The sequence below is a fragment of the Gopherus flavomarginatus genome, chromosome 20, assembly GCF_025201925.1.
Source record: "Gopherus flavomarginatus isolate rGopFla2 chromosome 20, rGopFla2.mat.asm, whole genome shotgun sequence".
Classification (NCBI taxonomy): Eukaryota; Metazoa; Chordata; order Testudines; family Testudinidae; genus Gopherus; species Gopherus flavomarginatus.
The window spans coordinates 2,465,106-2,488,607 of NC_066636.1; the positions used below are offsets into that span (position 1 = coordinate 2,465,106).

At 49.8% G+C, this 23,502-nt stretch overlaps 1 protein-coding gene and 2 pseudogenes across 2 annotated transcripts; 1 reads left to right on the plus strand and 2 right to left on the minus strand.

The window, feature by feature from the left end:
* Nucleotides 1–5,113: 5,113 nt before the first annotated feature.
* LOC127038245 (probable G-protein coupled receptor 33) lies at nt 5,114–14,081 on the minus strand. Of its 2 annotated transcripts, none has more exons than XM_050930765.1 (2): nt 13,966–14,081; nt 5,114–8,032 (listed from the first exon to the last, which is right to left on the minus strand). In XM_050930765.1, the coding sequence occupies exon 2, from the start codon at nt 8,024–8,026 to the stop codon at nt 6,977–6,979; it is 1,050 nt and encodes a 349-aa protein (XP_050786722.1). In that variant the 5' UTR covers nt 8,027–8,032; nt 13,966–14,081; the 3' UTR covers nt 5,114–6,976. The 2 variants fall into 2 exon arrangements, with proteins under 2 accessions (XP_050786722.1, XP_050786723.1); XM_050930766.1 differs by having other exon boundaries at nt 5,114–9,049.
* A 3,224-nt stretch (nt 14,082–17,305) lies between these two features.
* Nucleotides 17,306–19,700, minus strand: LOC127038356 (probable G-protein coupled receptor 33; annotated as a pseudogene).
* A 746-nt stretch (nt 19,701–20,446) lies between these two features.
* On the plus strand, nt 20,447–23,461 carry LOC127038357 (probable G-protein coupled receptor 33; annotated as a pseudogene).
* The last annotated feature ends 41 nt before the right edge of the window (nt 23,462–23,502 follow it).

Here is a 23,502-nt window from a genome sequence, read left to right on the forward strand (position 1 = left end):
TCTGGGCCCTGAGCCTCATTCAGTGTTTTTATCTCCATAGGTGGGAAGCCCCCAGCCCTCCCTCCTGGAGATGGCTCACAGTTCAAGGTGTCTCTCTCCCCTCAGGTGGACTAAAGCCCATTTCCCCGTAAGGAACAGCCACCTGGTTACAGATGGCACTCAGTGCCATTGGGATTAACTTGTGGGACTCCCTGCCACTTGGGATTATTAGGCTTAACCCATGGGAATCCACGCCACTGGGGATTAGCCCATGGGACTCTCTGACACTGGGGATTAGTGGAATAACCCAGGTGTGACCGTTTTTGTGGTACCAAGGACTGTGAGTCGTCTTCTTATCCTCTATCCCCCCCCAACAGTGCCCACACCTGTTGGTATGGTTCAACTCAACATCACAGCGCTGAGATGTGTTTATAGTGAAAACATACATACGTTTGTTATCCAAGGGGCGTGATGGAAGAGCCAGTAATGGGAAAAAATAGGTCATAGAGAAAGCAAAATCACAACTTTCTTCCTAGAGATTTCCCTGACAAGGCTGCGATCCCGCCTAAGAAAGTTTCTCTCACTCGTCACATTCACAGCCTTTCAACTAACCTCGGTTGAGATCCCTGGCTGACATCTTGATGCAGAATAAAATGGTGTCTCCTTGCCTTCTGCCTCTATCCCCTCTGTCTTTGAATACGGCCAGTATTTTTTTTTTTATGGGGTGCTCCTTTCCATGTAGATGGCCCTCCCGTTGCGTTGGCTCACGATGCCTACTCTACATGGCCAGCTGAAAGCCCAGCGAATAAATCTCTTTTGTGTGGCAGGAAGCCCATCTCTCTACCTCTGCTGCACTACAGAAGAACCATATGTAACTCCTGCCACTAATACCTAGTGCCAGAGAGTCCCACTGGTTTGCCTTGGTAATAGCAAATGTCTGTGGCATCTTGGCAGGATTAGCAAAGAAATTCCCCTTCAGACCCAACGAGCGGCCCCTGCCCCTCGTCTCCACTCACCTGGGCAACGCAGCACCCAGCATAGAGAGAGACTCGGATGGTGGGTGTTTGCCCAGCAAAGCGTCCGTGAGTCTGTGCTGTCCTGTGTGTTGAGTTGACTCTCCTTAACTCTGTGTCTTCTACACGCTCCGCCTCCACCTGCTCTGTGAGCTGGAGAAGCTGCAAACCATAAGTGGAAATGATCATTCAGATGCTGTCTTAGCAAAGAGACAATCTAAGAAACAGCCATTGCTTTAAAACTAGCCCCCACTCCCCTGCCAGAGCTGGGGATAGAATCCAGAACCCCGGCTCCTAAACCTCCAGCTTTTCTAATCCACTAGCCCCCACTTCCCTCCCACATCTGGGACTAGAACCCAAATGTCTTCAGTCACCCCTTCCCTGCTCTAACCACTAACGCTGAGGCCTCAGCAGGAAGCAAGAGCCCTCCAGTCCCAGGGCTGCAGTGGGGTCCAGGCATTGGGGCTCCTCCAAACCACTTGGTGCTTCTGCCTGGGAGTGGTGTCAGGGCGTGGGGGTTTCCCCAACCTAGCCCACCCAGTGCTTCTGCCAAAGCTCCAAGATTTCTGCTGAGGTGGGGTGTCCATTTTTACGGGGCCCCCAAATTGGTCAGAGTCCTTGGGCACAGACCCCATCAGTCCAATGGATAATTCGCTACTGCCCAGCCAGACTCCTTACGCCGGTCGGGTGTGTAGAGCAAGGGAGCACAGAACTATGGGGTCCAGTGGTACACCCTGGACAAATATCAACACCACCCGCCACCCGTCGGATGGAGTCATGTGTCCAAAGGCATTAGAGCTTCGACGGGGCTCTCAAAGAGGCACGTGCCCCAGAGACACAGCCACGGTGCCTGGCATGAATGTGGCCAGGCTTATGCCCCGAAGTTGGACGTGAGTGTGCAGAGAGGAAAAGGCCTTTGGATTCAGGGGGCTGCTTGCAACCAGGTGCTGCAGAAACTGAGCTCAGAACTGCCCAAGAACTGGGAGCCCGAATCCTGCCCACAGCAGATCTGCTAAGGGCGCCCAGGCAGCCGGGCCTGCGGAGAAATCTCTTCCTGTTGGAACTGATGAGTCAAAGTGCTCTGAAACCCACACACCCGCTCAGCTTGGCTTTAAACTGGCCACCTCTGAGCAAGGCCGGAGCATAGCGACTGGGGCAGGTTCAGAGACTTCTGATCCAGGGCCTTCAGTTAAAGCTGCATGAAAAGGAGTTGCTCTTAATTTTTTCACAACGCTCTGAGAACCAGTTGCAGACTTGTATCGACTTGGAAAGTGGCACCAAGCTGCAGGGACTCTGCTGGAGTCGGCGAGAGCAAAGTGCGGTCGTTTGATCAGGGACATTGGGAGATGCAGCCCCCTGAAGATGAGCAGCTGTTAATATTCACACCTTGCACTGACGCCCCCATGCGGTGGGCAACTACCTTGAAAATGGGCACTCAGAAACAGAGGTGGAGGTGGGGTTTGTGATGCAAATTTGGGGTCATTTGGTCCAGGGGTGCCCACAGTACTGACGCCTCCCCACACATGCTGTTTGAACATGTTCAGATGGTTATAACGTTCGTGGTGCAGAGCGAGGGGAAAAAGGAAAGAGGTTGAACTTTGGGAAACGTTGAGCCTAGTTGGACCCTCAGTTCGGCTACACCACTGGACAGAGGACAGGTGTGGCCGTATTGCAAAAGTGAGTCCGCTCCTTGAGCTGTTCACACCTGTATTTAATAGCAGTTCACACCTCTGCGAGGTACGGCTTCCACCGGAAATTGAGGGTGAGTAACACCCATGCTGAGCTGACACATGGGGGCTTAGAGACACAACCACTGCTCTTTTGTTCTAAACATGGAGATGTTTGAGTTCTTGTCCCTATTATTAACATTGACCTGGTGTCTTCAGCTGCAACAAGGCTGAAATGGGACCACAGAAGGCATGTGAGTCCTGTGCCAATAACCGAATTGTCAGGTCTCTAGTTGCTCTGAACAATCGGGGTAGTGGGGGTTTGAGTCCTGGAGTGACTTGGAAACCAGGAGTTTCTAGAACCTAGCCACAAATCTAGAATTCACAGGACACTATTTTTTTTTCAAACACATAGATGCTTGGATCCTTTGAAGTGCTAGACCATGTCAGATCTGATTGGGTTTCAAGACATTGTCACATCTAGAACTCAAGAGGTTCTAGAGCTAGCCAGATATCTAGAACCAAGGCGTAAGGCTACAATGTTGTCATAGATATTTTTAGTAAAAGTCATGGACAGGCCACAGGCAATAAACAAATTATCATGGAAGCCGTGACCTGTCCCTGACTTTTGATAAAAACATCCCTGACATAATATGGAGGCAGGAGGATCCAGCACCATGCTTCCATCCCTCACAGGGCTAAGAGCTGCAGGAACCCCATTTCCCAGGAGTTGGGAGGGATCCCCCTGCCACCCTGCAGGGCTGGAGCTGTGGAGGTCCCCCATGCCCACAGCCACTGAGCAGCTCTGGGATTCCTCTGATGCAAGCGGTGGCAGCTGGGAGCTGTGGGGGGGGGGGCTGGTTGCCCGCTGGAGACAAGCCACTGCAGGGTGGAACTTTGCCAGGGGTGGTGGCTGGGCAGCTCAGGGGTCACTGCTGATTGTGGCAGCTGGTCAGTTGTTGGATGTGCTGCTGCTGGCTGTGGCAGGTCAACTGTGAGGCCCACAATGTCATGGAGGTCACTGAGTTATGGTTTCCGTGACTTCTGCTACCTCTGTGACATAACCTTAGCGTTACTCATGAGGTACTATGGTGTGTGTGTGTGTGTGTCTGTGTGTCTATTTTATACACAGACACAGACACACACATACACACAATTAAAATCCCAGTAGTACATAATGAAGTCTAGACATCTGAGTGGTTCTTAAAACTCATGGGTTTTTTAAAACCCAAACTGATCCTATGTGGTCTCGGACATCATATATGAGGTTGGAAAATGGGATGTTCTAGACCACATATGAGTTGTTTGGATTTTAAAGCTTTGGTAGACCTAGAACGCAAGCGGTTCAAGAACCAGCCACATATCTCTAATGAATAGGACCCTATTAGTTTTGAAACATACAGTGGCTTGGAAAACATGATATTCTAAATCTGGCACACATCAGATCAGTTCACATTCCTAACACTGACAGACCTGAGATCCAAGATGTGAAGAACTGGCCCAGGATTCCTAGAATCCATGAGATCCTATTGAATTTTGAATCAGGGAGAGGTGTTATCTGTCACAGTTGGCAGTCTTGTTTCATCTGAGCAGTATGAATGGAAAAAGATTTTTGAAATAGATGATTTAAGCACATGTCTAATTTACCTGCAACCTCCGCCCATAGCTAATGGCCCACACAGGCCTAGCTTCCTTAGATACCCTAGTGGGTCCAGGTGACAACTGGTTCAGCTCCCCGACAACGTCTGCCTGACCTCTGGAGAGAATCAGAGATTCCAAGGCCAGAAGCAGCATGGTGGTCCCCTACTCTGACCTGCTGCAGAACATCTCTGAATTAGTCCCTGGTTGAACTGGAGCAGACATGTTAAAAATACTGGGTTAAAAATTGTTGGTGATGGAGAAATCATCAGGATGAGTCCTTTTTACTCTTTATAATCTTTTGGATCTGCTGACCTCCAGGCTTGGCCCAGATTTTGTAATTTAGCTAGAGCTGGCAAGTGAGATCTTCACAGTTACTGGGACCTGGGACCAGAGGTGAAGAGGGAGGCCCACACTGAAAATGCCAAGGTCAGGGCAGGCTGCAAAAAGGAGAGCACTTTATCCCAAAACTGGTGGTTAATACAGTAGTTAGATTCACTAACCAGTCACAAGCTATGCTCCTGATCCCTCACAAGGGTTATCAAGAAGCCAAGAAAAAAAGAAAGAAATCACACAGCCCCCTTTACTGCATTCCAATCTAGGCTCCCAATCAGCAAATTGGTCCAGTAAAGTGAGAAGTTACTTAAAACTCTATTCACTGTACAAAATGTTCTTCTAGATCCCCAAAGGGCCAGCCACATTTCCAGATCAATACTGGTTTGGATTTTACCCAAAAAATTCCATGTTGCCAGCAAATCCTTTAACATCTAAAACCAAAGGTTTTACTGTAAACAGAAAGAAAAGAAGAAGCAGAGAGTTAAATGGTTCCAAGCAATCAGATACACACAGACACTTCAAAGCCCATTTATCAGTGGTCAGTTTGCTGGCTTGTAAAGTCCCCCTGGAACACACCCAAAGCTTGGATTGGTCATTCAGTCCTTTGTTCAGAGGTGCAGTTTGTAGAGAAGTTACTTCAGAGTTGAAAGGATGATTGAAGACAAAATGGAGAAGGTGCATCTGCCATCTTCTATCCTGGGTACATCCTCTGTCCCAAACACAAGTTCCCAGCATGCAGGTACGGAAAAGCTCTAGGAGTCTCCTGTCCACAGGCATGTCCCAACAAGTCCCGCTGACTCAAACGCATAGCCCCCGGCTTCTCTCAGTGGGTTTATTGTACAATGATTTCCCTTGATGAGTCATCCAACAGTCTAGGCAGTGCTAATGCCAATCTATCTGGGGGTTTCACCCAGATACACAGCACACTATCAATATACCGCACATATTTATAACTCACACTACATATATCACACATACATATAAACAAACTTACTATATTTAGAAAATCATATATTACCACTAATATCTTACGTGGCATATCTGGTATAATTCATGCAATTTCATAATATTGGTATCCATAATGTTAAGAATGGTCATCCACATTCCGTACAGCGATACGGTTACTAGCTTGGACGTTACCTCTTCACTACCCTGAATGTTCATGGGCAGGTGGTTTCTTTGCTCTTCGCTCTTCATTCTCCTGGCTTCTTTTCCTGACTGGTCACTCTTAAACTAAGCCAGAGACTCTCCACACTAAATATCCCAGTGAGTGGGTCACACAGTGTTTGTAAATTATGTCAGAGCCACCACAGAAAACTTACAGAATGTATGTAGTTCAAGGAATGCCCGGGAATTATTATTTATTATTATCTTTTATTTTGGTAGCATTGGGAACCCCAAATCCTGGCTCAGGACCTCACAAAACACAGAGCAAAAACACAGTGTCTGTCCCAGACAGCTCACAATCTAAGGGGATCCATGGACAGAGACCTGGGCTGGGACACAGCTGACATGGGTTTGTTCTGGGTCGTGCCACTGGATGGACCAAAGGTTCTATTGGATGACCTTGGCAAAGTCACTTCCCCACTCCGTGCCTCAGTTTCCCCATTTGTGAAAACTGGAAGACTGCCACTGACCTCCTTGCTAAAGTTCTTTGAGATCTACTCATGACAAGCACTAGAGAAGATCTAGATATCACTATAGCAATATACAGACCCTTCGACGAAGTGGGTATTCACCCACAAAAGCTCATGCTCCAAAACATCTGTTAGTCTATAAGGTGCCACAGGATTCTTTGCTGCTTTTACAGATCTAGACTAACACAGCTATCCCCTGATACTAGACCCTTATATAATATACCACACCTAATGGATTGTAAACCATTTGGAAATCTAGAACCCCATTGAGACTTTTAGCAAACAATCTGGAACCTGTTGGATTCTATGGGGTTTGAAAGCAGTCTAGAATCCAGTGATGTCCTAGATCCTGTTGGGAATCTAGAACTCATAGACTTTGAGTTTGAACACATTAAGAGGCTTACTATAAAGGAGATTCCAGAACCAGCTAGTGATGCAAAATCCAAGAGAATCAATTAGATGAGAACACATTGAGAGATCTAAAACAAACAAGATTCTGAGGCTGGCTACTGATCTGGTGCCATTGATGACAAATTGAGTTTGAAAAAGTTGAGTGACCTAGAATGCATGGGATTCTAGAGAGAGGAGGGAATCTAGAATCCAGGGACATTACAGGGTTCGTGAACAGTTAGATACTTGGAACCCATTAGGATTTAGAACTGTCAGGAATCTAGGGACAAAGAGAATGTCAAGTTTTCAACTCTCCCTAAGTCTGACCACCTTGTTTTGTGTTCTCAGCTTCTGACCCATGTCTTCCACTAGACTCGGGGCCACTGCTGCCAAGATCGTCAGCAAAAGCCGCCTTGACTAGAGTGACAAGAGACGTTCTGAAGACCTGCCAGAACTTCTCCCCCATAAAGAGATAGAGGATGGGGGTGAAGCAGGTGTTGAAGCTGCATGACAAGATGTAAATGATCAAGAGGGGGCCTCTCACTAACTCTGTCTCCTCCTTGTAGAGCTTCAATCCATAGTAGAGGTGGTAGGGCAGCCAGCTGAGGAAAAAGGAAACCACCGCGATCACTATGACTTTGAAGGGCTTCCCTGCCCACACCAGCTTCTTCTCTCTCATCTTCAGCCCAACGTGGACATAGCATCCCATGATGGTGCAGAAGGGCAGCAGGAAGCCCAGCAGGAACTCAACCATGAAGAAAGCCTGGTGGACCTGTCTGCCCAGTTCCCGCATCTCGGCTCCATTCCAGTCTCTGGAGAGGGTGTAATTACTGATGCAGATGATCCTGCCCCCATCCACCTCACGGGTCTCCCGGAAAGCCAGGTAGGGAGCGCTGAGACCGAAGGAGGCCAGCCACAGACCCACAATCAGCTTCCCAGCACGGGGGAGGGTGCGGTGATTCCGGGACCAGATGGGATGGTGAGTGAGGATGTAGCGGTCCAGGCTGATGAGGGTGAGAAGGAAGGCAGAAGTGAACATATCCACAGAGATGAAGGTATAGAGGAGCTTGCACATGGCTGTGCCGAAGACCCAGTGTAAATCCATGAGGAGGTAGACGATGAAGAAGGGGGTCATCAGGGTGAAGAGGAGGTTGCAGGAGACCAGGGAGAGGAACCAGAGGGTGGTCACCGTCCTCCTCATCTTCAGCCCCAGCACCCACAGGTACAGCCCGTTCCTCAGCACACCCACCAGGAAGGTGGGGAAGAGCAACACTGCAGAGGCCAGGTGAGCGGTGTTCACTGCTGCTGGGGGCTGACTGGAACTCACCTGAGTGGTTGATGGGAGAGTCGTGTTCCCTTGGTCCATGGTGCCCTGGGGAGAGACAGAAGAGGAGTTGGAAGGGATGACCGTGAAGGGGAAAGGGAAGAGTGGAGGAGGAGGAATGAAGCAATAACAGAGGAGGTTAGGAACTCACTATTGGATAGGACCTAGCTGGGCACCCTCTGGTCCTCCACAATATCCAGGCTGGATATTCTCCGTAACTGGGCTATAGCCGGTGGAACTCCCTGCTACAAGATAGGACTATGGGCAGCAGAGGAGGAAAAGGGTGCTAACAAATGTGGGAGGAGTGGGGAAGGGGACAGTCTAGTAGGTCAAATACACAGCTGTAATCTGGGTGATGGACCGGCTCGGGGTGGGGTGGGGAATGGGACACAAGGCTTTTTCCCCCCCTAGCAGATGCCAGCTCCAATCTGTCTCCAGGGCAGGGACTGGCTGGCTCAGGGAGGTGGGGATAGGTGTTGTTGACTCCAATCATGCAGGAGTTGGTGATGGTGGAAGTCACTGCTACAAGCTGGACAAAGCCACCCACCCAAAACTGTCTTCTGAGCTCATCTGCCTGCCACAGGAATTGTTGCTACACCCTGACTTGTGAGAATGGGCAGGGTTCTTCTCACCTCAATGTGACACAGGAAGCCTCAATCCACTGACCTACTTCCCTGCCCCACAGCCGTGCTACCAGCCCTGCACAATCTGTTCTAACCTCATTGACTCCCTTGGGTTCTGCATCACTAGCTGGATCTGGAATCTCATTTCTTGTAAGCCTCTCAATGTGTTCAAACTCAGTCTATGGGTTCTAGATTCCTGGCTGGATCTAGGACCTCTGGGTTCTTACCTCTGCCTGGGAATCCCTCTGCCCATTGTCGCGACTCACCTGGGTAGCGCAGGACCCAGCAGAGAGAGAGAGTTAGATGGTGTTTATTTGCTCAGGAAAGCATCCGTGAGTCTGTCCTCAGAACCCCTGAGTCCTGCCCTGTGTGTTGTATTCACGCCCCTTTACTCTGTGTCTTCTACATGCTGTACCCCCACCAGCTCTCTGAGATCCACAAGCTGCAAACCATGAACGGAAATGATCATTGGACACTGTCTTAGCAGAGAAACTGCCTAAGCAACAGCCATTGATTTAAAACCGGGCCCCACTTCCCCTCTGAGCCTGGCACAGAACCCAGGAACCCTGGCTCCCAGCCCCCCACTCTAATGCACTAGATTCTTAGCCAGCAGCTGATCTATTGAGCTGTGCCCCCGTGAAGAGGAAGGGCCTGTATTTTGCACAAGTCTTTTCCTGACAGGGGCTGCACCCAGAGATAACCCAGCCCTGTTAGCTCACTACAAAAGCTGAGTCACAAATGATGCAAGTCCCAGCTCAAGGGGGTGGAGGGTCTAGTGGTTTGGAGCTTGGGGAAAGAGGTCACTGGGAGCCAGGACTCCTGGGTTCTGTAGTCAGCCCTGGAAGGGGGGTGGAGTCTAGTGGTTAGAGCAGGTCAATAGCCATGAGGGCTCCTGTGTTATCTACATGTTGTGGGTACATCCCTGCATGAGACAACTCCTGTGACATCCTGCCCCTTCCCTTTCTAGATAAAATCTCAGTCCCCCCTCCCAGACCCTCCCCAGAGTGTTCGTTACACAGGTCCCATCCTCGGAGCTCCCCAATAGGAACCCAGTGCTACTGGGAAAATAACCCCCAAGAGCATGGTATGCTAGACCAAGGTTGAATTCTGAGGAGAGTGGGGCCTAGTGGTTAGAATGGGGGAAAGGGGCTAGGAGCCAGGGCACCTTGGTGCTGCCTCTGCTTGGGGAGAGGAGTGGGCTCCTGTGATCAAGGCGGGGCTGCAAGCCAGGACTCCTGGGTTCTATCCCCAGTTCTGTGTGGAGAGTGGGGTCTAGTGAGCTGGAGCAGGGAGAGTGGGGTAGGAGTCAGGACCCTGCAGTTCTATCCGTGGCACCAGGAGAGGATGGGGTCCAGTGAGATAGATCAGGAGGCATGGGTGTTGGGAGTCAGAACTCCTGGTTTTCCCTGTATCGGGCGGGGGACTTGCCAGGTTGTGCAGGGAGGAGAATGAAATGCAGGGATTGTCAGTGCAAGGGCTCCACACTTCTGTCTCTCCCTCTTCTCCTGTCCCCTTTGTGTTCTTCCCACACCCCCTTAGGGGCTCATGGCCCCTCTGCATTCCCAACTGGCCTGATCCCTCACAGCCCCTCTGCCTTCCCTGCTGACTCGGCCCCTCCGCCTTCCCAGACAGCCAGACTCCTCATGGCACCCCCACCTGCCTCTCATGGCACCTCCACCTTCCCAGCCAGCCCAGCCCCTCACGGTCCCTCTGCCTTTCCAGCCAGCCCAGCAACTCACCCAACTGTTGAGAATAGGCCACTTCCACCTTGAGTGAACTTGTCTCATTAGCACTGACCCCCCACTTTGTAATGCAACTCCTATCTTTTCATATGCAGTAATATATATATATACAGCTTATTGTATTTTTCACTCCATGCATCTGATGAAGTGGGTTTTAGTTCAAAAAAAGCTTATGCCCAAATAAACTGGATCATCACTACGGTGCCACAAGGACTCCTTATTGTTTTTCCTGATAGACTAAAATGGCTACCCCCTGAAACCTGTTTCACTACTAGGTCAGGTGGTCCTGGCACCTGATACTAAATATTACCTGGGACTTCTTGTAACTTTCCACTGGAAGGGAAGGGGGTGTCAAGTTAGGGAAACAAAGGATTCCTGCCTTATGTAAAACTTATTTAAGAGTGGGGAGGAAGGGAAACAGGACTCCTCTCCACGGCCTGTCTGCCCAAGAAGAAAGACTGCTAAAGTCACCTGAAGAGAGGGCGGGGCGGGGGGGGCAGGGAGTCCACACTGAGACAGGGATCCAGTCTGAAGAGAAATATAACTGGAACGGTGAACCACAGAAACTTTGCAACCTGCCTAAAATAACATTTAGGATAAGAAATTACATGGTGTAACGTGTTTCTTAAGTATATTGAGCGTAGCTTGCGTACTTTCTTTTACTTGCTCAGTAATCTGCTTTCTTCTGTTGTCTCTTATACTCACTTAAAATTCATCTTTTCCAGTTAATAAACTTATTTCTTCTTTATAACATAACCCTGTGTGTACAATTCATAATTGAAATGTGTATGTTGGGGTGGCGGGGGGAAGAGGCTGTGCGTACCTTCCTCCACATTGAGGGAGGAAGCGGATTTCATAATATACCTTTGTGTCTGCACTCCAAGAGAGGTGGACACCTGAGTGCTGGGTAAGTCCTGTGAAAGTAGAATGAATTATATTGTGAAAATAGAAAGGATTAAAGAAATGCTGTCTGTACCTTTAAGAAAAACTGTTGGAATGTTGCAATCCAGGTGTCAGGAATACAGACATTCACATAGAACAATTGCACCATTTAAGGGCAATTGGTGAAGTATTAGCCTCAGATCCATAAAGAGTTAGTAAGGAAGTAGGATATGCATGCTGTGCCCCAGGTGAATTTTACAGTTTTGCTTTCTTTGTTCCTTTGTCTGATTCCCGCTCTTTTATCTGTATAAATAAGACTGTTTTGGCCTTGCATGGCCGCTCACATATTCTGAATGTTATTGGCAGAGCGCTGTGCTAATAAAACAGAGTGGTCTGACAAATTGTGAGTCCTGATTCTAACTTTGACAGTCCCTTATGTTCTTATAAGCTGAACCTTCCCAGAACTGATCTCAGTGTCTGTTTTGTTCTGCAGTTTGCTGTGGCCCTGCCTGTGTGTGCTGGAGGAAGCTTAATAGCTTGTCTCAGCAAGACAGGTAAAAAGGGTCCCCAGATTGGCATAACAGGCAGGCTCAGTGGTATCTGAGCACATTTGGTGGCATCCTAAGGAGGGCAGCCCGTTACACTGTGGATCTCAGGAAGGTCCCAGCTCTGGAAGGAGGGTTACTTGGAGATTTATGAAACAAGTCTCTTATGCAAAGGGCCAAGGGCTGGAGATTTAACTTCGCCAAAGTGGCTGGTCATGCTTGGAGCTTCAAAATTTTGAATGTCTCCGATGTGAGTGGTGTGATGTTCAGAAATTATTCAGCAACCTCCCTGTGGAATATCAGGTCTCTTTAAGGGTGCTCAGCTGGGAAATATCTGAAAAACTAGAAGCACAAAAAAATTGCCAACATTTTTGGGAAACTAAACTTGAAAGTCAATAGGGCAATGGAGTGAACAGGCTAGATTCTCAGCTGGTGTAAATCAGTATGTCTGTTGTTTTCACTTCAGAACTCTTGAGTAATTCTACTGCCTCTGAGTTGGGGGTGGGGAGTGAAGTCTGGTGGGTTAGAGCAGCGGGGGCTGGGAGCCAGGACTTCTGGGGTCTATCCCCAGCTCTGGGTAGGGAGTGGGATCTAGTGGTTAGAACAGGGGATACTGGGAATCCGGACTCCTGGGGTCTATCCCTGGCTCTGGCAGGGAAGTGGGGTCCAGTAGTTAGGGTAAGGGAAGACCAAAACAAGGATTCCTGCATTCTCTACATTTTGCCGATGCATTAAATCGTGAACTGAATCCTGAGAACGGCTGCCTCCTCCTGGTCTAGCTAAACCCCCCCGGTAATGCCCAGCCCTGCTGGGACACCTCACAAACTGCAGGTTGGGTGTGCAAAGATGGATCAGGACAACATCAGACTCCTCATCTCGAGGTGCAAAGACAAAGAAAGGTGCCCGTGGTCCACCCCCAGCCAGCACACAGTTCAGGGTGTGTATTTCTCCCTGCAGAGTTCCTGCACAAGCTACATTCTGCAGAGGTGTGAACGGGCCGTGAGCCAAAGTACAAACACTTTAGTTGAACAACTTTTGAAATATTTCTATACCAGTCCCTGCCCTCATTTAACAGCCAAGTTCCGGGGCTGTCCATGCTCTGCATTTCATGATGGTCCGAGCCTTCGGTTTTCCCCTGGCTCTGCAATAAGAATGTCCTGACAATCTGAAAACGAGATATTGGCTCAATTTTTTGGAGAGCGGCTGAATCCTGGGAGCTCCTTGACCTAACGCTCCCAAATTTGCCACACAACCCCCACCCCAGCCTCTGTTGCAGAGTGCAGGTTTTCAGCGCAGTTGCCCTACACGCGGGGGTGTCCATGCAATGTGGATATTATGAGCGGCTCACATTTCATGAACTCCCCAACCAAACGGTCACCCTTTTTCCCCAGCAGACTCCAGCACAGCAGATGAGACCTTTCCCCACTAGAGGCTCTGGCTCTGATCTGGCTTCAGGGCCTTGGACTAGGTGGTTCAGGGAGGTGGGGATCGGGGGTGTTGACTCCTAGCATGCAGGAGCTGGAGCCAGTGGAACTCTCTGCTACAAGGTGGAAATAAACCATCCCTCCCTGACCCTATCTCTTGTACTCATCTGCCTGTCACAGGAACTGCTGCAACACTCTGACTCGTGAGAGCCTGCAGGGTCCTTCTCACCCTCATTGTAACACAAGAAGGCCCCAATCCACCAAGCTGCTCCTCTGCCCCTCAGCAGTGCTGCAGCTCTGAACCAGGGACCTCTGGGCTATTGTCTCTGTCGGGGACTGCTTCCTCCACGGCCTTGTTAGCTTGGTGTCCTCTCTGCCTTGCAGACTGGCCTAATGGTTACAGCAGGGGAGACTGTGAGGCAGGACTCCGGGGTTTTAATCCTGGCTGTGGCAGGCGAGACAGGTTTAGTGGGTCAGAGCTGCAGGAGCTGCGGGGAGGGACGGGGGTCCTGTGTCTTAGAGCCTGGTAATGGGGAACACCTCATCTGATTAACCTGAAACAAAAGAGGAAAATTCACCATGTCACAGACCCCACCTACTACCTCTGTCTATTGAGTCCCCATGTTAACCCCATTAATACCCAGTGGCAGGGAGTCCCACAGGTTTGCCTTCATAATAGCAAATGTCTGTGGCATCTAGGTAGGACTAACAAAGAAATTCCCCTTCAGACCCAACGAGGGGCAGCTGCCCATTGTCTCGACTCACCTGGGCAGCGCAGGACCCAGCGCAGAGAGACTCGGATGGTGGGTGTTTGCCCAGCAAAGCGTCCGTGAGTCTGTACTGCCCTGTGTGATGAGGTCACTCCCCTTAACTTTGTGTCCTCTACACGCTCCGCCTCCACCTGCTGTGTGAGCTGGAGAAGCTGCAAACCATAAATGGAAATGATCATTCGGACACTGTCTTAGCAAAGAAACCACCTAAGAAACAGCCATTGCTTTAAAACTAGCCCTCACGCCCCTCCCAGAGCCAGGGATAGAGCCCAGCAATTCTGACTCCCAGCCCCCCACTTTCTCTAACCCACTAGACCCCACTCCCCTTCTACATCTGGGGCTAGAACCCAGCTGTCCTGAGTCACCCCTCGCCTGCTCTAACCATTAACCCTGAGGCCTTGGTAGAAAGCAAGAGCCCTTCAGTCCCAGGGCTGCAGTGGGGGTCTGGGTGCTGGGGCTTCCCCCATCCAACCAGGCACTTCTGTCAGGAAGTGGTGTCGGGAACAGTGTTCGGAGGCGAGGATTTTCCCTCCCTTGCTAACCCAGTGCTTCTGCCAGGGCTCTGGGATTTCCACTGGGGTGGGGTGTGCATTTTTCTGGGGGCCTCCAATTGGCCAGAGCCGCTAGGCATAGGCCTCTTTGGTCCATTTTGATAATCCACTACTGCCCAGACAAGCTCCTTAGACCGGTCAGGCGCGGAGGGCCAGGGATGCACAGAAATGTGGGGTCCAGCGGCACCTCTCAGAAAATATCAGAGCCACCTGCCACCCATTGGAGGGAGTTGTGTATCCAAAGGGACTAGAGTTTCAACGGGGCTTTCAAAGAGGCACATGCCCCAGAGATGCAGCCACGGTGCCTGGCATGAGTGTGGCTGGGCTGTTGCTCCGGAGCTGGACGTGAGTGTGCAGAGAGGAAAGGGATGTTGGATTCAGGGGGTCTCTTGCAACCAGGTGCTGCAGACCCTGAGCTCAGAACTGCCCTAGAACCATTGGAAATACCATGAAGCCCTGCGTTAAAAATTGTAGGTGATGGAGAAACCGGGTTGGTCTTTTTTAGTCATTGTCATCTTTTGGATCTGCTTGCCCCCAGCCTTGGCCAAGGTTTTGTAACTTGGCTGGAGTTTGCAGGTGAGATCTTCACAGTTGATGGGACCTGGGACCAGAGGCGCAGAGGGCTGCTCACACTGAAAATGCCAAGGTCAGGGCAGGCTGCATTAAGGAGAGCAGTTTATCCCAAAACTGGAGGCTAATACAGTAGTTAGATTCACCAACCAGTCACAAGCTGCGCTTCTGATCCCCCACATGGGTTATCAAGAAGCCAAGAAAAAAAGAAATAAATCACACAGCCCCCTTTACTGCATTCCAATTTAGGCTCCCAATCAGCAGATTGGTCCAGTAAAGTGAGAAGTTACTTAAAACTCTATTCACTGTGCAAAATGTTCTTCAGATCCCCCAAAGGACCAGACACATTCGCAGATGAATACTAGTTTGGATTTTACTCAAAATACCATGCTGTCAGCCAATCCTTTGACATCTAAACCCAAAGGTTTTACTGTAAACAACAAGAAAAGATGAAGCAGAGAGTTGTTAAATGGTCAAAGCAATCAGATACACACAGAGACTTCAAAGTCCATATGCCAGTTCTCAGCAGAATTGATGAGTGTCCTTGCTTGTAAAGTCCCTCTGGAACACACCCAAAGCTTGGATGGGTCATTCAGTCCTTTTTCCAGAGCTGCAGTTTGTAGCAAAGTTACTCCAGAGGTCGGAAGCAGGATCAAAGACAAAATGGAGAAGATGTAGCTGCCATCTTATATTCTTCGTACATCCTCTGTCCCAAACACAGGTTCCCAGCATGCGGGTATGGAAAAGTTCTTGGAGTCTCCTGTCCACAAGCATGTCCCAACAAGTCCTGCTGACTCAGAGGCATAGCCCCTGGCTTCTCTCAATGGGTTTACTGTACCGATTACCCTTGATGGGCCATAGATCAGACTATGCAATGCTAATGCCAATCTCCCTGGGGGTGTCAGCCATATACACAGCACAAATTGGAGATATCAATACACCACTCATATTTATAACTCACAATGCAAAGCTGGCACATACATATAAACAAGCTTACCATATGTAGGAAATCATACCTTTCCCACTGATACCTTACCTAACTGGTATGATGCATGCAATTTCTTAATATTGGTATCCATAATGGTATGAATGATCACCCACATTCCATTCAGTGCCACAATTACTAGCTTGGACTTTACTAGCTTTACCACCCTGAATGTTCACGGGCACGTGGGTTTCTCTGGAGCCACTCTTGTTTCTGCTGGCTTGCTTTCCTTACCGCCTGCTCTTAAACTAAACCAGAGCTTGCTCACAGGAAAAATCCCAGTGAGAGTGTCAAGCGGAGTTTTTAAATTATGTCTGAGTCGCCCCACAACATTTACAGAATCTATGTAGTTCAAGGAATGCATGGGAATGACTATTTATTATTATTTTTTATTTTGGTAGTGCTGTGAACCCCAGTCCTGGCCCAGGACCCCACTGTGCTAGGTGCTGTACAAAGAGAACTCACAATATAAGGAGATGCATGGATGGAGATCTGGGCTGGGACACAGCAGACATGGGTTTCTTCCCAGTTGTGCCAGTGGATGCACCGAAGGTTCTACTAGGTGACCTTGGCCAAGACACTTCTCCACTCTGTGTCTCAGTGTCCCCATTTGTAAAAATTGGAAGACAGCTAAAGATCTCCTTGATAAAGTTGATTGAGATTTACTGACTAGAAGTATGGAGAAGAACTAGATATCACCATTGTAATATACAGACTCTTCTATAATATACTACACTTCATTGATTTTAAACCATTTGGAAATCTAGAACCCAAATGAGACTTTTAGCAAACAATCTGGAACCTCCTGGGTTCTATATGTTTTGAAAACACTCTAGAATCCAGTGATATCCTAGATACAAACAGGAATCTAGAACCAATAAACTCTGAGTTTGAACACATTGAGAGGCTTACAAGAAATGAGATTCAAGAGCCAGTGAGTGATGCATAATCCAAGAGGGTCAATTAGGTATGAATACATTGAGAGATATAAAACAAACAAGATCTTGGAGCTGGTTACTGAACTAGTGCCATTGATGACCCATTGAGTTTGAAAAAATTGAGTGACCTAGAACACATGGGATTCTGGAGAGAGCAGGGAATCTAGAATCCCGGGACACTGCAGGGTGTTTGAACAGTAAGATACCTGGAACCCATTAGGATTTAGAACTATCAGGATCTAGAAACAAATGAGATGCCAAGTTTTCAACTCTCCCTAAGTCTGGGCATCTTCAGGCCATCACCTGTTTTCTGTTCTCTTGTCTTCCACTAGACTCGTGGGTACCGCTGTCAAGATCATAAACAAAAGCCACTTTGCCCAGAGTGAGAAGAGATGCCCTGAAGACCTGCTGGAATTTCTCTCCCACAAAGAAGTAGAGGATGGGGGTGAAGTAGGCATTGAAGCAGGAAAACAAGATGTAAATGACAAAGAGGGCACTCATGATGGACTCTGGCACCTCCTTCTTGTAGAGCTTCAAGCCATGGTAGAGGTCGTAGGGCAGCCAGCCAAGGAAAAAGGAAACCACCATGGTCACTATGACTTTGAAGGGCTTCCCAGCCCATGCCAGTTTCTTCCTCTGCCTCTTCAGCCCAATGCAGACATCGCATCCTGCAATGGTGCAGAAAGGCAGCAGGAAGCCCAGCAGGAACTGGACAATAAAGATGGCCAGGTGGACTCATCTCCCCAGGTCCTTTGTCTCGAGTCCATTCCAGACTCTGAAGAGGGTGTAATTGTTGATGCAGATAATCCTGTCCCCGTCCACCGCCTGGTCTCCCGGAAAGCCAGGTAGGGTGTGCTGAGAACGAAGGAGGCTAGCCACAAGCACACAATCAGCTTCCCAGCCCGTGGCACTGTGCGGTGATTCCGGGACCAAATGGGATGATGAGTGAGGATGTAGCGGTCCAGGCTGATGAGGATGAGATGGAAGATGGCAGAGAACATGCCCACGGAGATGCAAGTGTTGAGGATCTTGGACATGGCTTTGTCAAATACCCAGTGTAAACCCATGAGGAGATAGACGATGAAGAAGGGGGTCAGCAGGATGAAGAGGAAATAGCAGGAGACCAGGGAGAGGAACCAGAGCGTGGTCACCGTCCTCCTCATCTTCAGTCCCAGCACCCACAGTTACAACCCGTTCCCCAGAACACCCACAAGGAAGGTGGGGAACAGCAACATGGCTGCGATGAGGTGAGAGGTGCTCACAACTGCTGGGGGCTGACTGGAATTCACCCAAGTGGTTGATGGGAGAGTCGTGTTCCCTTGGTCCATGGTGCCCTGGGGAGAGACAGAAGAGGGTTTGGGAGGGATGACAGTGGAGGGGAACGGGGAGAGTGGAAGAGGAGGAATGAAGCAATAACAGAGGGGGTTAGGAACACACAAGTGGACAGGATGTAGCTCGGCACTGTCTGGTCCTCCAGAATATCCAGGCTGGATATTCTCAGCAACTGGGCTATAGCCAGTGGAACTCACAGCTACAAGGTAGAACTATGGGCAGCAGAGAAGGAAAAGAGTGATAGCAGACTTGGGAGGAGTGGGGAAAGGGGACAATCCAATAGAAGAAACACACAGCTATGCTGAGAGTACCATGTCACCGTGGTCTTGATGACGGGCTGGCTCAGAGGAGCGGGGAATGGGAGATTAGGCCTTTCCTCCCTAGTAGACGCCAGATCCAATCAGCCTCCAGGGCATGAATTGGCTGGCTCAGGGAAGTGGGAATCGGTGCTGTTTACTCCAAACATGCAGGAGGTGGTGATGGTGGAAGTCTCTGCTAAAAGTTGGAAAAAAACTGCCCCACCCCCAGCCTGTCTTCTCTGCTCATCTGCCTGTCGCAGGAATTCCTGCCACATCCTGACTCATGAGAATGGGCAGTGTCCTTCTCACCCTCATTGTAACACAGGAAGTCTCAATCCACTGATCTACTTCTCTGCCCTGCAGCCATGCTGCCAGCGCTGCACAATGTGTTCTGTCCGAATTGATTCTCTTGGATTCTGCATCACTAGCTGGATCTGGAATCTCATTTCTTGTAAGCCTCTCAATGTATTCAAACTCAAAGTCTATGGGTTCTAGATTCCCAGCTGGATCTAGGACCTCTGGGTTCTTACCTCTGCCTGGGACTGCATCCTCCCCATGGCCTTGTTAGATTGGAGTTCTTTCTGTTTTGCAGAATTGCCTAATGGTTAGAGCAGCGGGGGGAGCTGGGATTTCTGGGTTCTATCCTTGGCTCTGGGAGTGAGGTGCAGGGCTGGGGGTCAGAAGTTCTGGGCTGTGGGAGGGAAATGGGGTCTTCTGTCTTAGAGCTTTGCAAGTGGGAAACACCTCGTCTGATTAAATGTCAGAGATCTCACCTCCTACTTCTGTCTACTGAGTACTCCAGGTTAACCCCAGTATTACCCAGTGGCAAGGAGTTTCTTGGGCTAACCCCCCAGATACCCAGTGGCAGGGAGTCCCACCGGTTTGCCTTGACAATGGCAAATTTCTGTGGCGTCTAGGTGGCCTTAAAATGGAAATTCCCCTTCAGAGAGAACAGGGGGGTCTCTGCCTATTGTCTCGACTCACCTGGGCAGTGCAGGATCCAGCACAGATAGAGACTCAGATAGCATTTGTTTGCCCAGCAAAGCATCTGTGAGTCTGTCCCCAGCATGCCTGAGCCCTCCCCTGTGTGTTGTGTTCACTCTCCTTAACTCTGTGTCTTCTACATGCTTCAACCCCACCGGCTCTCTGAGATCCACACGCTGCAAACCATGAACGGAAATGATCACTGGACACTCTCTTAGCAGTGAAATCACCTAAGGAACAACCATTGCTTTGAAACTAGCCCCACTCCCTCCCAGAGCCTGGCACAGAACCCAGGAGTCCTGGCTTCCAGCCGCCCTGCTATAATACACTAGAAGCGTAGCCAGCAGCTCATCTTTGGAGGCGTGCCCCCGTGAAGAGGAAGGGCCTGTATTTTGCACAAGTCCCTTTACTGACACAGACTGCACTATTACCCAGAGATAAAGCGGCTCTGTTAGCTGACAAAAAAGGCTGAGTCACAAATGATGCAACTCCCAGCTGAGGAGTGGGGGGTCTTGTGGGTTAGAGCAGGGGAAGCGGGCACTGGTAGCCAGGGCTCCTGGGTTCTGTCCCCAGCTCTGGGAGGGGGGTGGGGTCTAGTGGTTAGAGCAAGCCAATAGCCGTGAGGAGGGCCTGTGTTATCTACATGTTGTGGGTACATCCGTGGGTGAGAGACAACTCATGTGACATCCTGTCCCCTCCTGTCCTAGATAAAATCTCAGTCACACCCAGCCCTCCCCAGAGTGTTCGTTACACAGGCCCCATCCTCAGAGCTCCCCGACAGGAACCCAGTGCTACTGGGAAGACATCCCCCAACAGCATGGTACATGAGACCAAGGTTGAATTCTGGAGAGAGTGGGGTCTAGTGGTTACAGCTGGGGACCGGGAGCCAGGACTCCTGGATTCTGTCCCCAGTTCTGTATGGAGAGTGGGGTCTAGCGAGTTGGAGTAGGGAGAGTGGGGTGGGAGTCAGGACTCCAGGGTTCTGTCCAAGGCCCAAAGAGGGGATGGGGTCCAGTGAGATAGATCAGGGGGCATGAGTGTTGGGAGCCAGAACTCCTGTTTTCCCTGTATCAGGCTGGGGGACTTGCCGGGTTGTGCAGGGAGAAGAATGAAATGCAGGGATTGTCAGTGCAAGGGCTCCACACTTCTGTCTCTCGCTTCTCCAATCCCCTTTATGTTCTTCCCACACCCACTTAGGGGCTCACAGCCCATCCGCTTTTCCGACCATCCGTGCCCCTGTCGGCGCCTCCACCTTCCCAGCCAGTGCAGCTCCTCACAGCCCCTCCAATTCCCAGCTGGACCAGCCCCTGACTACCCCTTTGACTTCCCAACCAGCTCAGCCCATCACAGCCCCTCTGCCTTCCCAGTGAACCTGACACATCATGGCCTCTCTGCCTTCCCAGCCAGCCTGGCTTCTCCACCTTCCCGGCCGGCCCAGCACCTCAAGGCCCCCTCACCTTCTCAGCCAGCCCTGCCCCTCACAGCACCTCCAGCTTCCTGGCCAGCCCAGCCCCTCATGGCCCCTCTGCCTTTCCAGCTGGCCCACCTGTGACATTGTGCAGTCTATATGGTTTTATAAAAAATTAATAATAAGTGAATATAATGTAACTGGAATATGCTTCATGCAAAAGGTCTGTTGTAAGGTATCATTACAAAGCTTCTAATCTACTGAGTGTGGTCGTCCTATTTGTATAAATGTACCACTCTTGTATCTGAAACTAGAAATATGAAATATAACTCTGAGGGCCTATTGTAATTATGCAAAGTGTGGGCCATTAATGGTGGTTTGGAATCTTGATGACTCCCATTAACCAGGACAACTGACTGCAGATGGGTGTGTTTTGCCTGTGAGTCTCTCTGTATACCTGTGTGCTGGCAAGTGGGCAATGAAGTCTTGCAGTGACATGTGATCATGTCACCTGAACTGGAATCCATCTTTAACCTGGTGCTTTTCCATTTCGAAGGAAGGGGTGGGGACCCAGAGAGGGACAAAGGATTCCCGCCTTATGCAAAAGATATATAAGGGGGTGGAACAGAACAAAGGGGTGAGCCAATATGAGGAATCCCCTAGCTAGCACCTGAGCTGGAACAAGAGCTGTACCAGGGGGAAGGATTGTGCCCAGGTCTGGAAGGTATCCAGTCTGAGGAAAAAAACTTACTGAAGCATCTCTAAGGGTGAGATTATCTGTATTCAGTTTGATTAGACATAGATTTGTGCGTTTTATTTTATTTTGCTTGGTGACTTACTTTGTTTTGTCTGTCACTACTTGGAACCAGTTAAATCCTACTTTCTGTATTTAATAAAATCACTTTTTACTTATTAATTAACTCAGAATATGTGTTAATATCTGGGTGGGCAAACAGCCGTGCATATCTCTCTGTTGGTGCTATAGAGGGAAAACAATTTATGAGTTCACCCTTCATAAGCTTTATACAGGGTAAAACAGATTTATTTGGGGTTTAGACCCCATTGGGAGTTGGGCATCTGAGTGTTAGAGACAAGCACACTTCTGTGAGCTGTTTTCAGGTAAACCTGCAGCTTTTGGGCAAGTAATTCACACCTTGGGTCTGTGTTGGAGCAGACAGATGTGTCTGGCTCAGCAAGACAGGGTGCTAGGGTCCCGAGCTGGCAGGGAAAATAGGAGCAGAGGTAGTCTAGGCACACCAGTTGGCAGCTCCCAAGGGGGTTTCTATGATCCAACTCATCACAGTACCCTTCATGGCCTCTCAACCTTCCCAGCCATCCTGACCCCTCACAGCCCCTACACCTTCCCAGCCAGCCCAGCAGCGAAAGGGGTGAACCCTCAGCTGGGTTTGAAGGGAAGTCAAGTGGCAGCTTCATGTGGCATCTCCTGCTGGGGTTGCTGGCTGTTGGCTCAGCCTGTGGGTTCTGGGGCTGAAAATGAGGGGGATGATGACCTCCCTTTTGTCCTTCCATCTGGTCCTCACCTACCTTCTCACCTCCTGCTTTATAACTCTGTTTGTGTCTACATCTGCCTCGGTTTCCGCTGGGTCTTCCGGATGGGCATGTATGAACTCCTAAAATGAGTGCCTCTCCCTGGGCATGTTCTCTGCCATCTTCCTCCTCACCCTCACCAGCCTGGACTGCTGCACTCTCCCTTGATGCCCCGTCTGGTCCCAGCATCACCCTACTGTGACTCAGGAGAGGAAGCTGTTGAAAGTCGTATATCTTGTCGTCTTCACTCTCAGCACTCTCTAACTGGGTTTCTGGGAGCTCCTGGAGATGGAGGGGGCAGACTTGCCTGAACAAATAGTTACACCTTCTACAAAGAGGAGGATGGAGCCAAGTGCAGGCCTGTAGGACACTTCTCCATCCATTCTGTTCAGAATGCAGTTCCTGCTGGGCTCCCTGCTGCCCCTCGGCACCAGCTTGGGAGGCCAAGGCTGGATGGGCTGGACATGAAGAAGAGGGGACTAGTGCGGTGTGGGAAGCCTTTCAAAGTCATGATGACTGCAGTGGTGTCATTCTTCGTCTGCTGGATGCCCTATTGCCTCTATCATGGCCTGCTGCTCTACAAGAACGCAGTGCCGGTGTCAGTCACAAGCGCCTTCCTGCTTATTTACACCCTCTTGACTTGTTTAAACACTTTCTGCACCCCTGTTCTCTACATTTTTGTGGGGGAGAGGTTCTGGCAGGTGCTCAGGGTGTCTGTCATCACTCTGGTCAAGGCAGCTTTTGTTGATGATCTCGGCAGCGAAGCACTTTAGCCCAGTGGAAAAAAAAGGGACAGAAGTTGAAGGACCAGAACTGGATATGGCCTGAAAGTGCCTAGAGTAAGAGAGCATTTGAAACTTGTCATTCCACCTGTCCCATCATCCCTGATTGAACTAAAACGTGATGAGTTCCTGGTA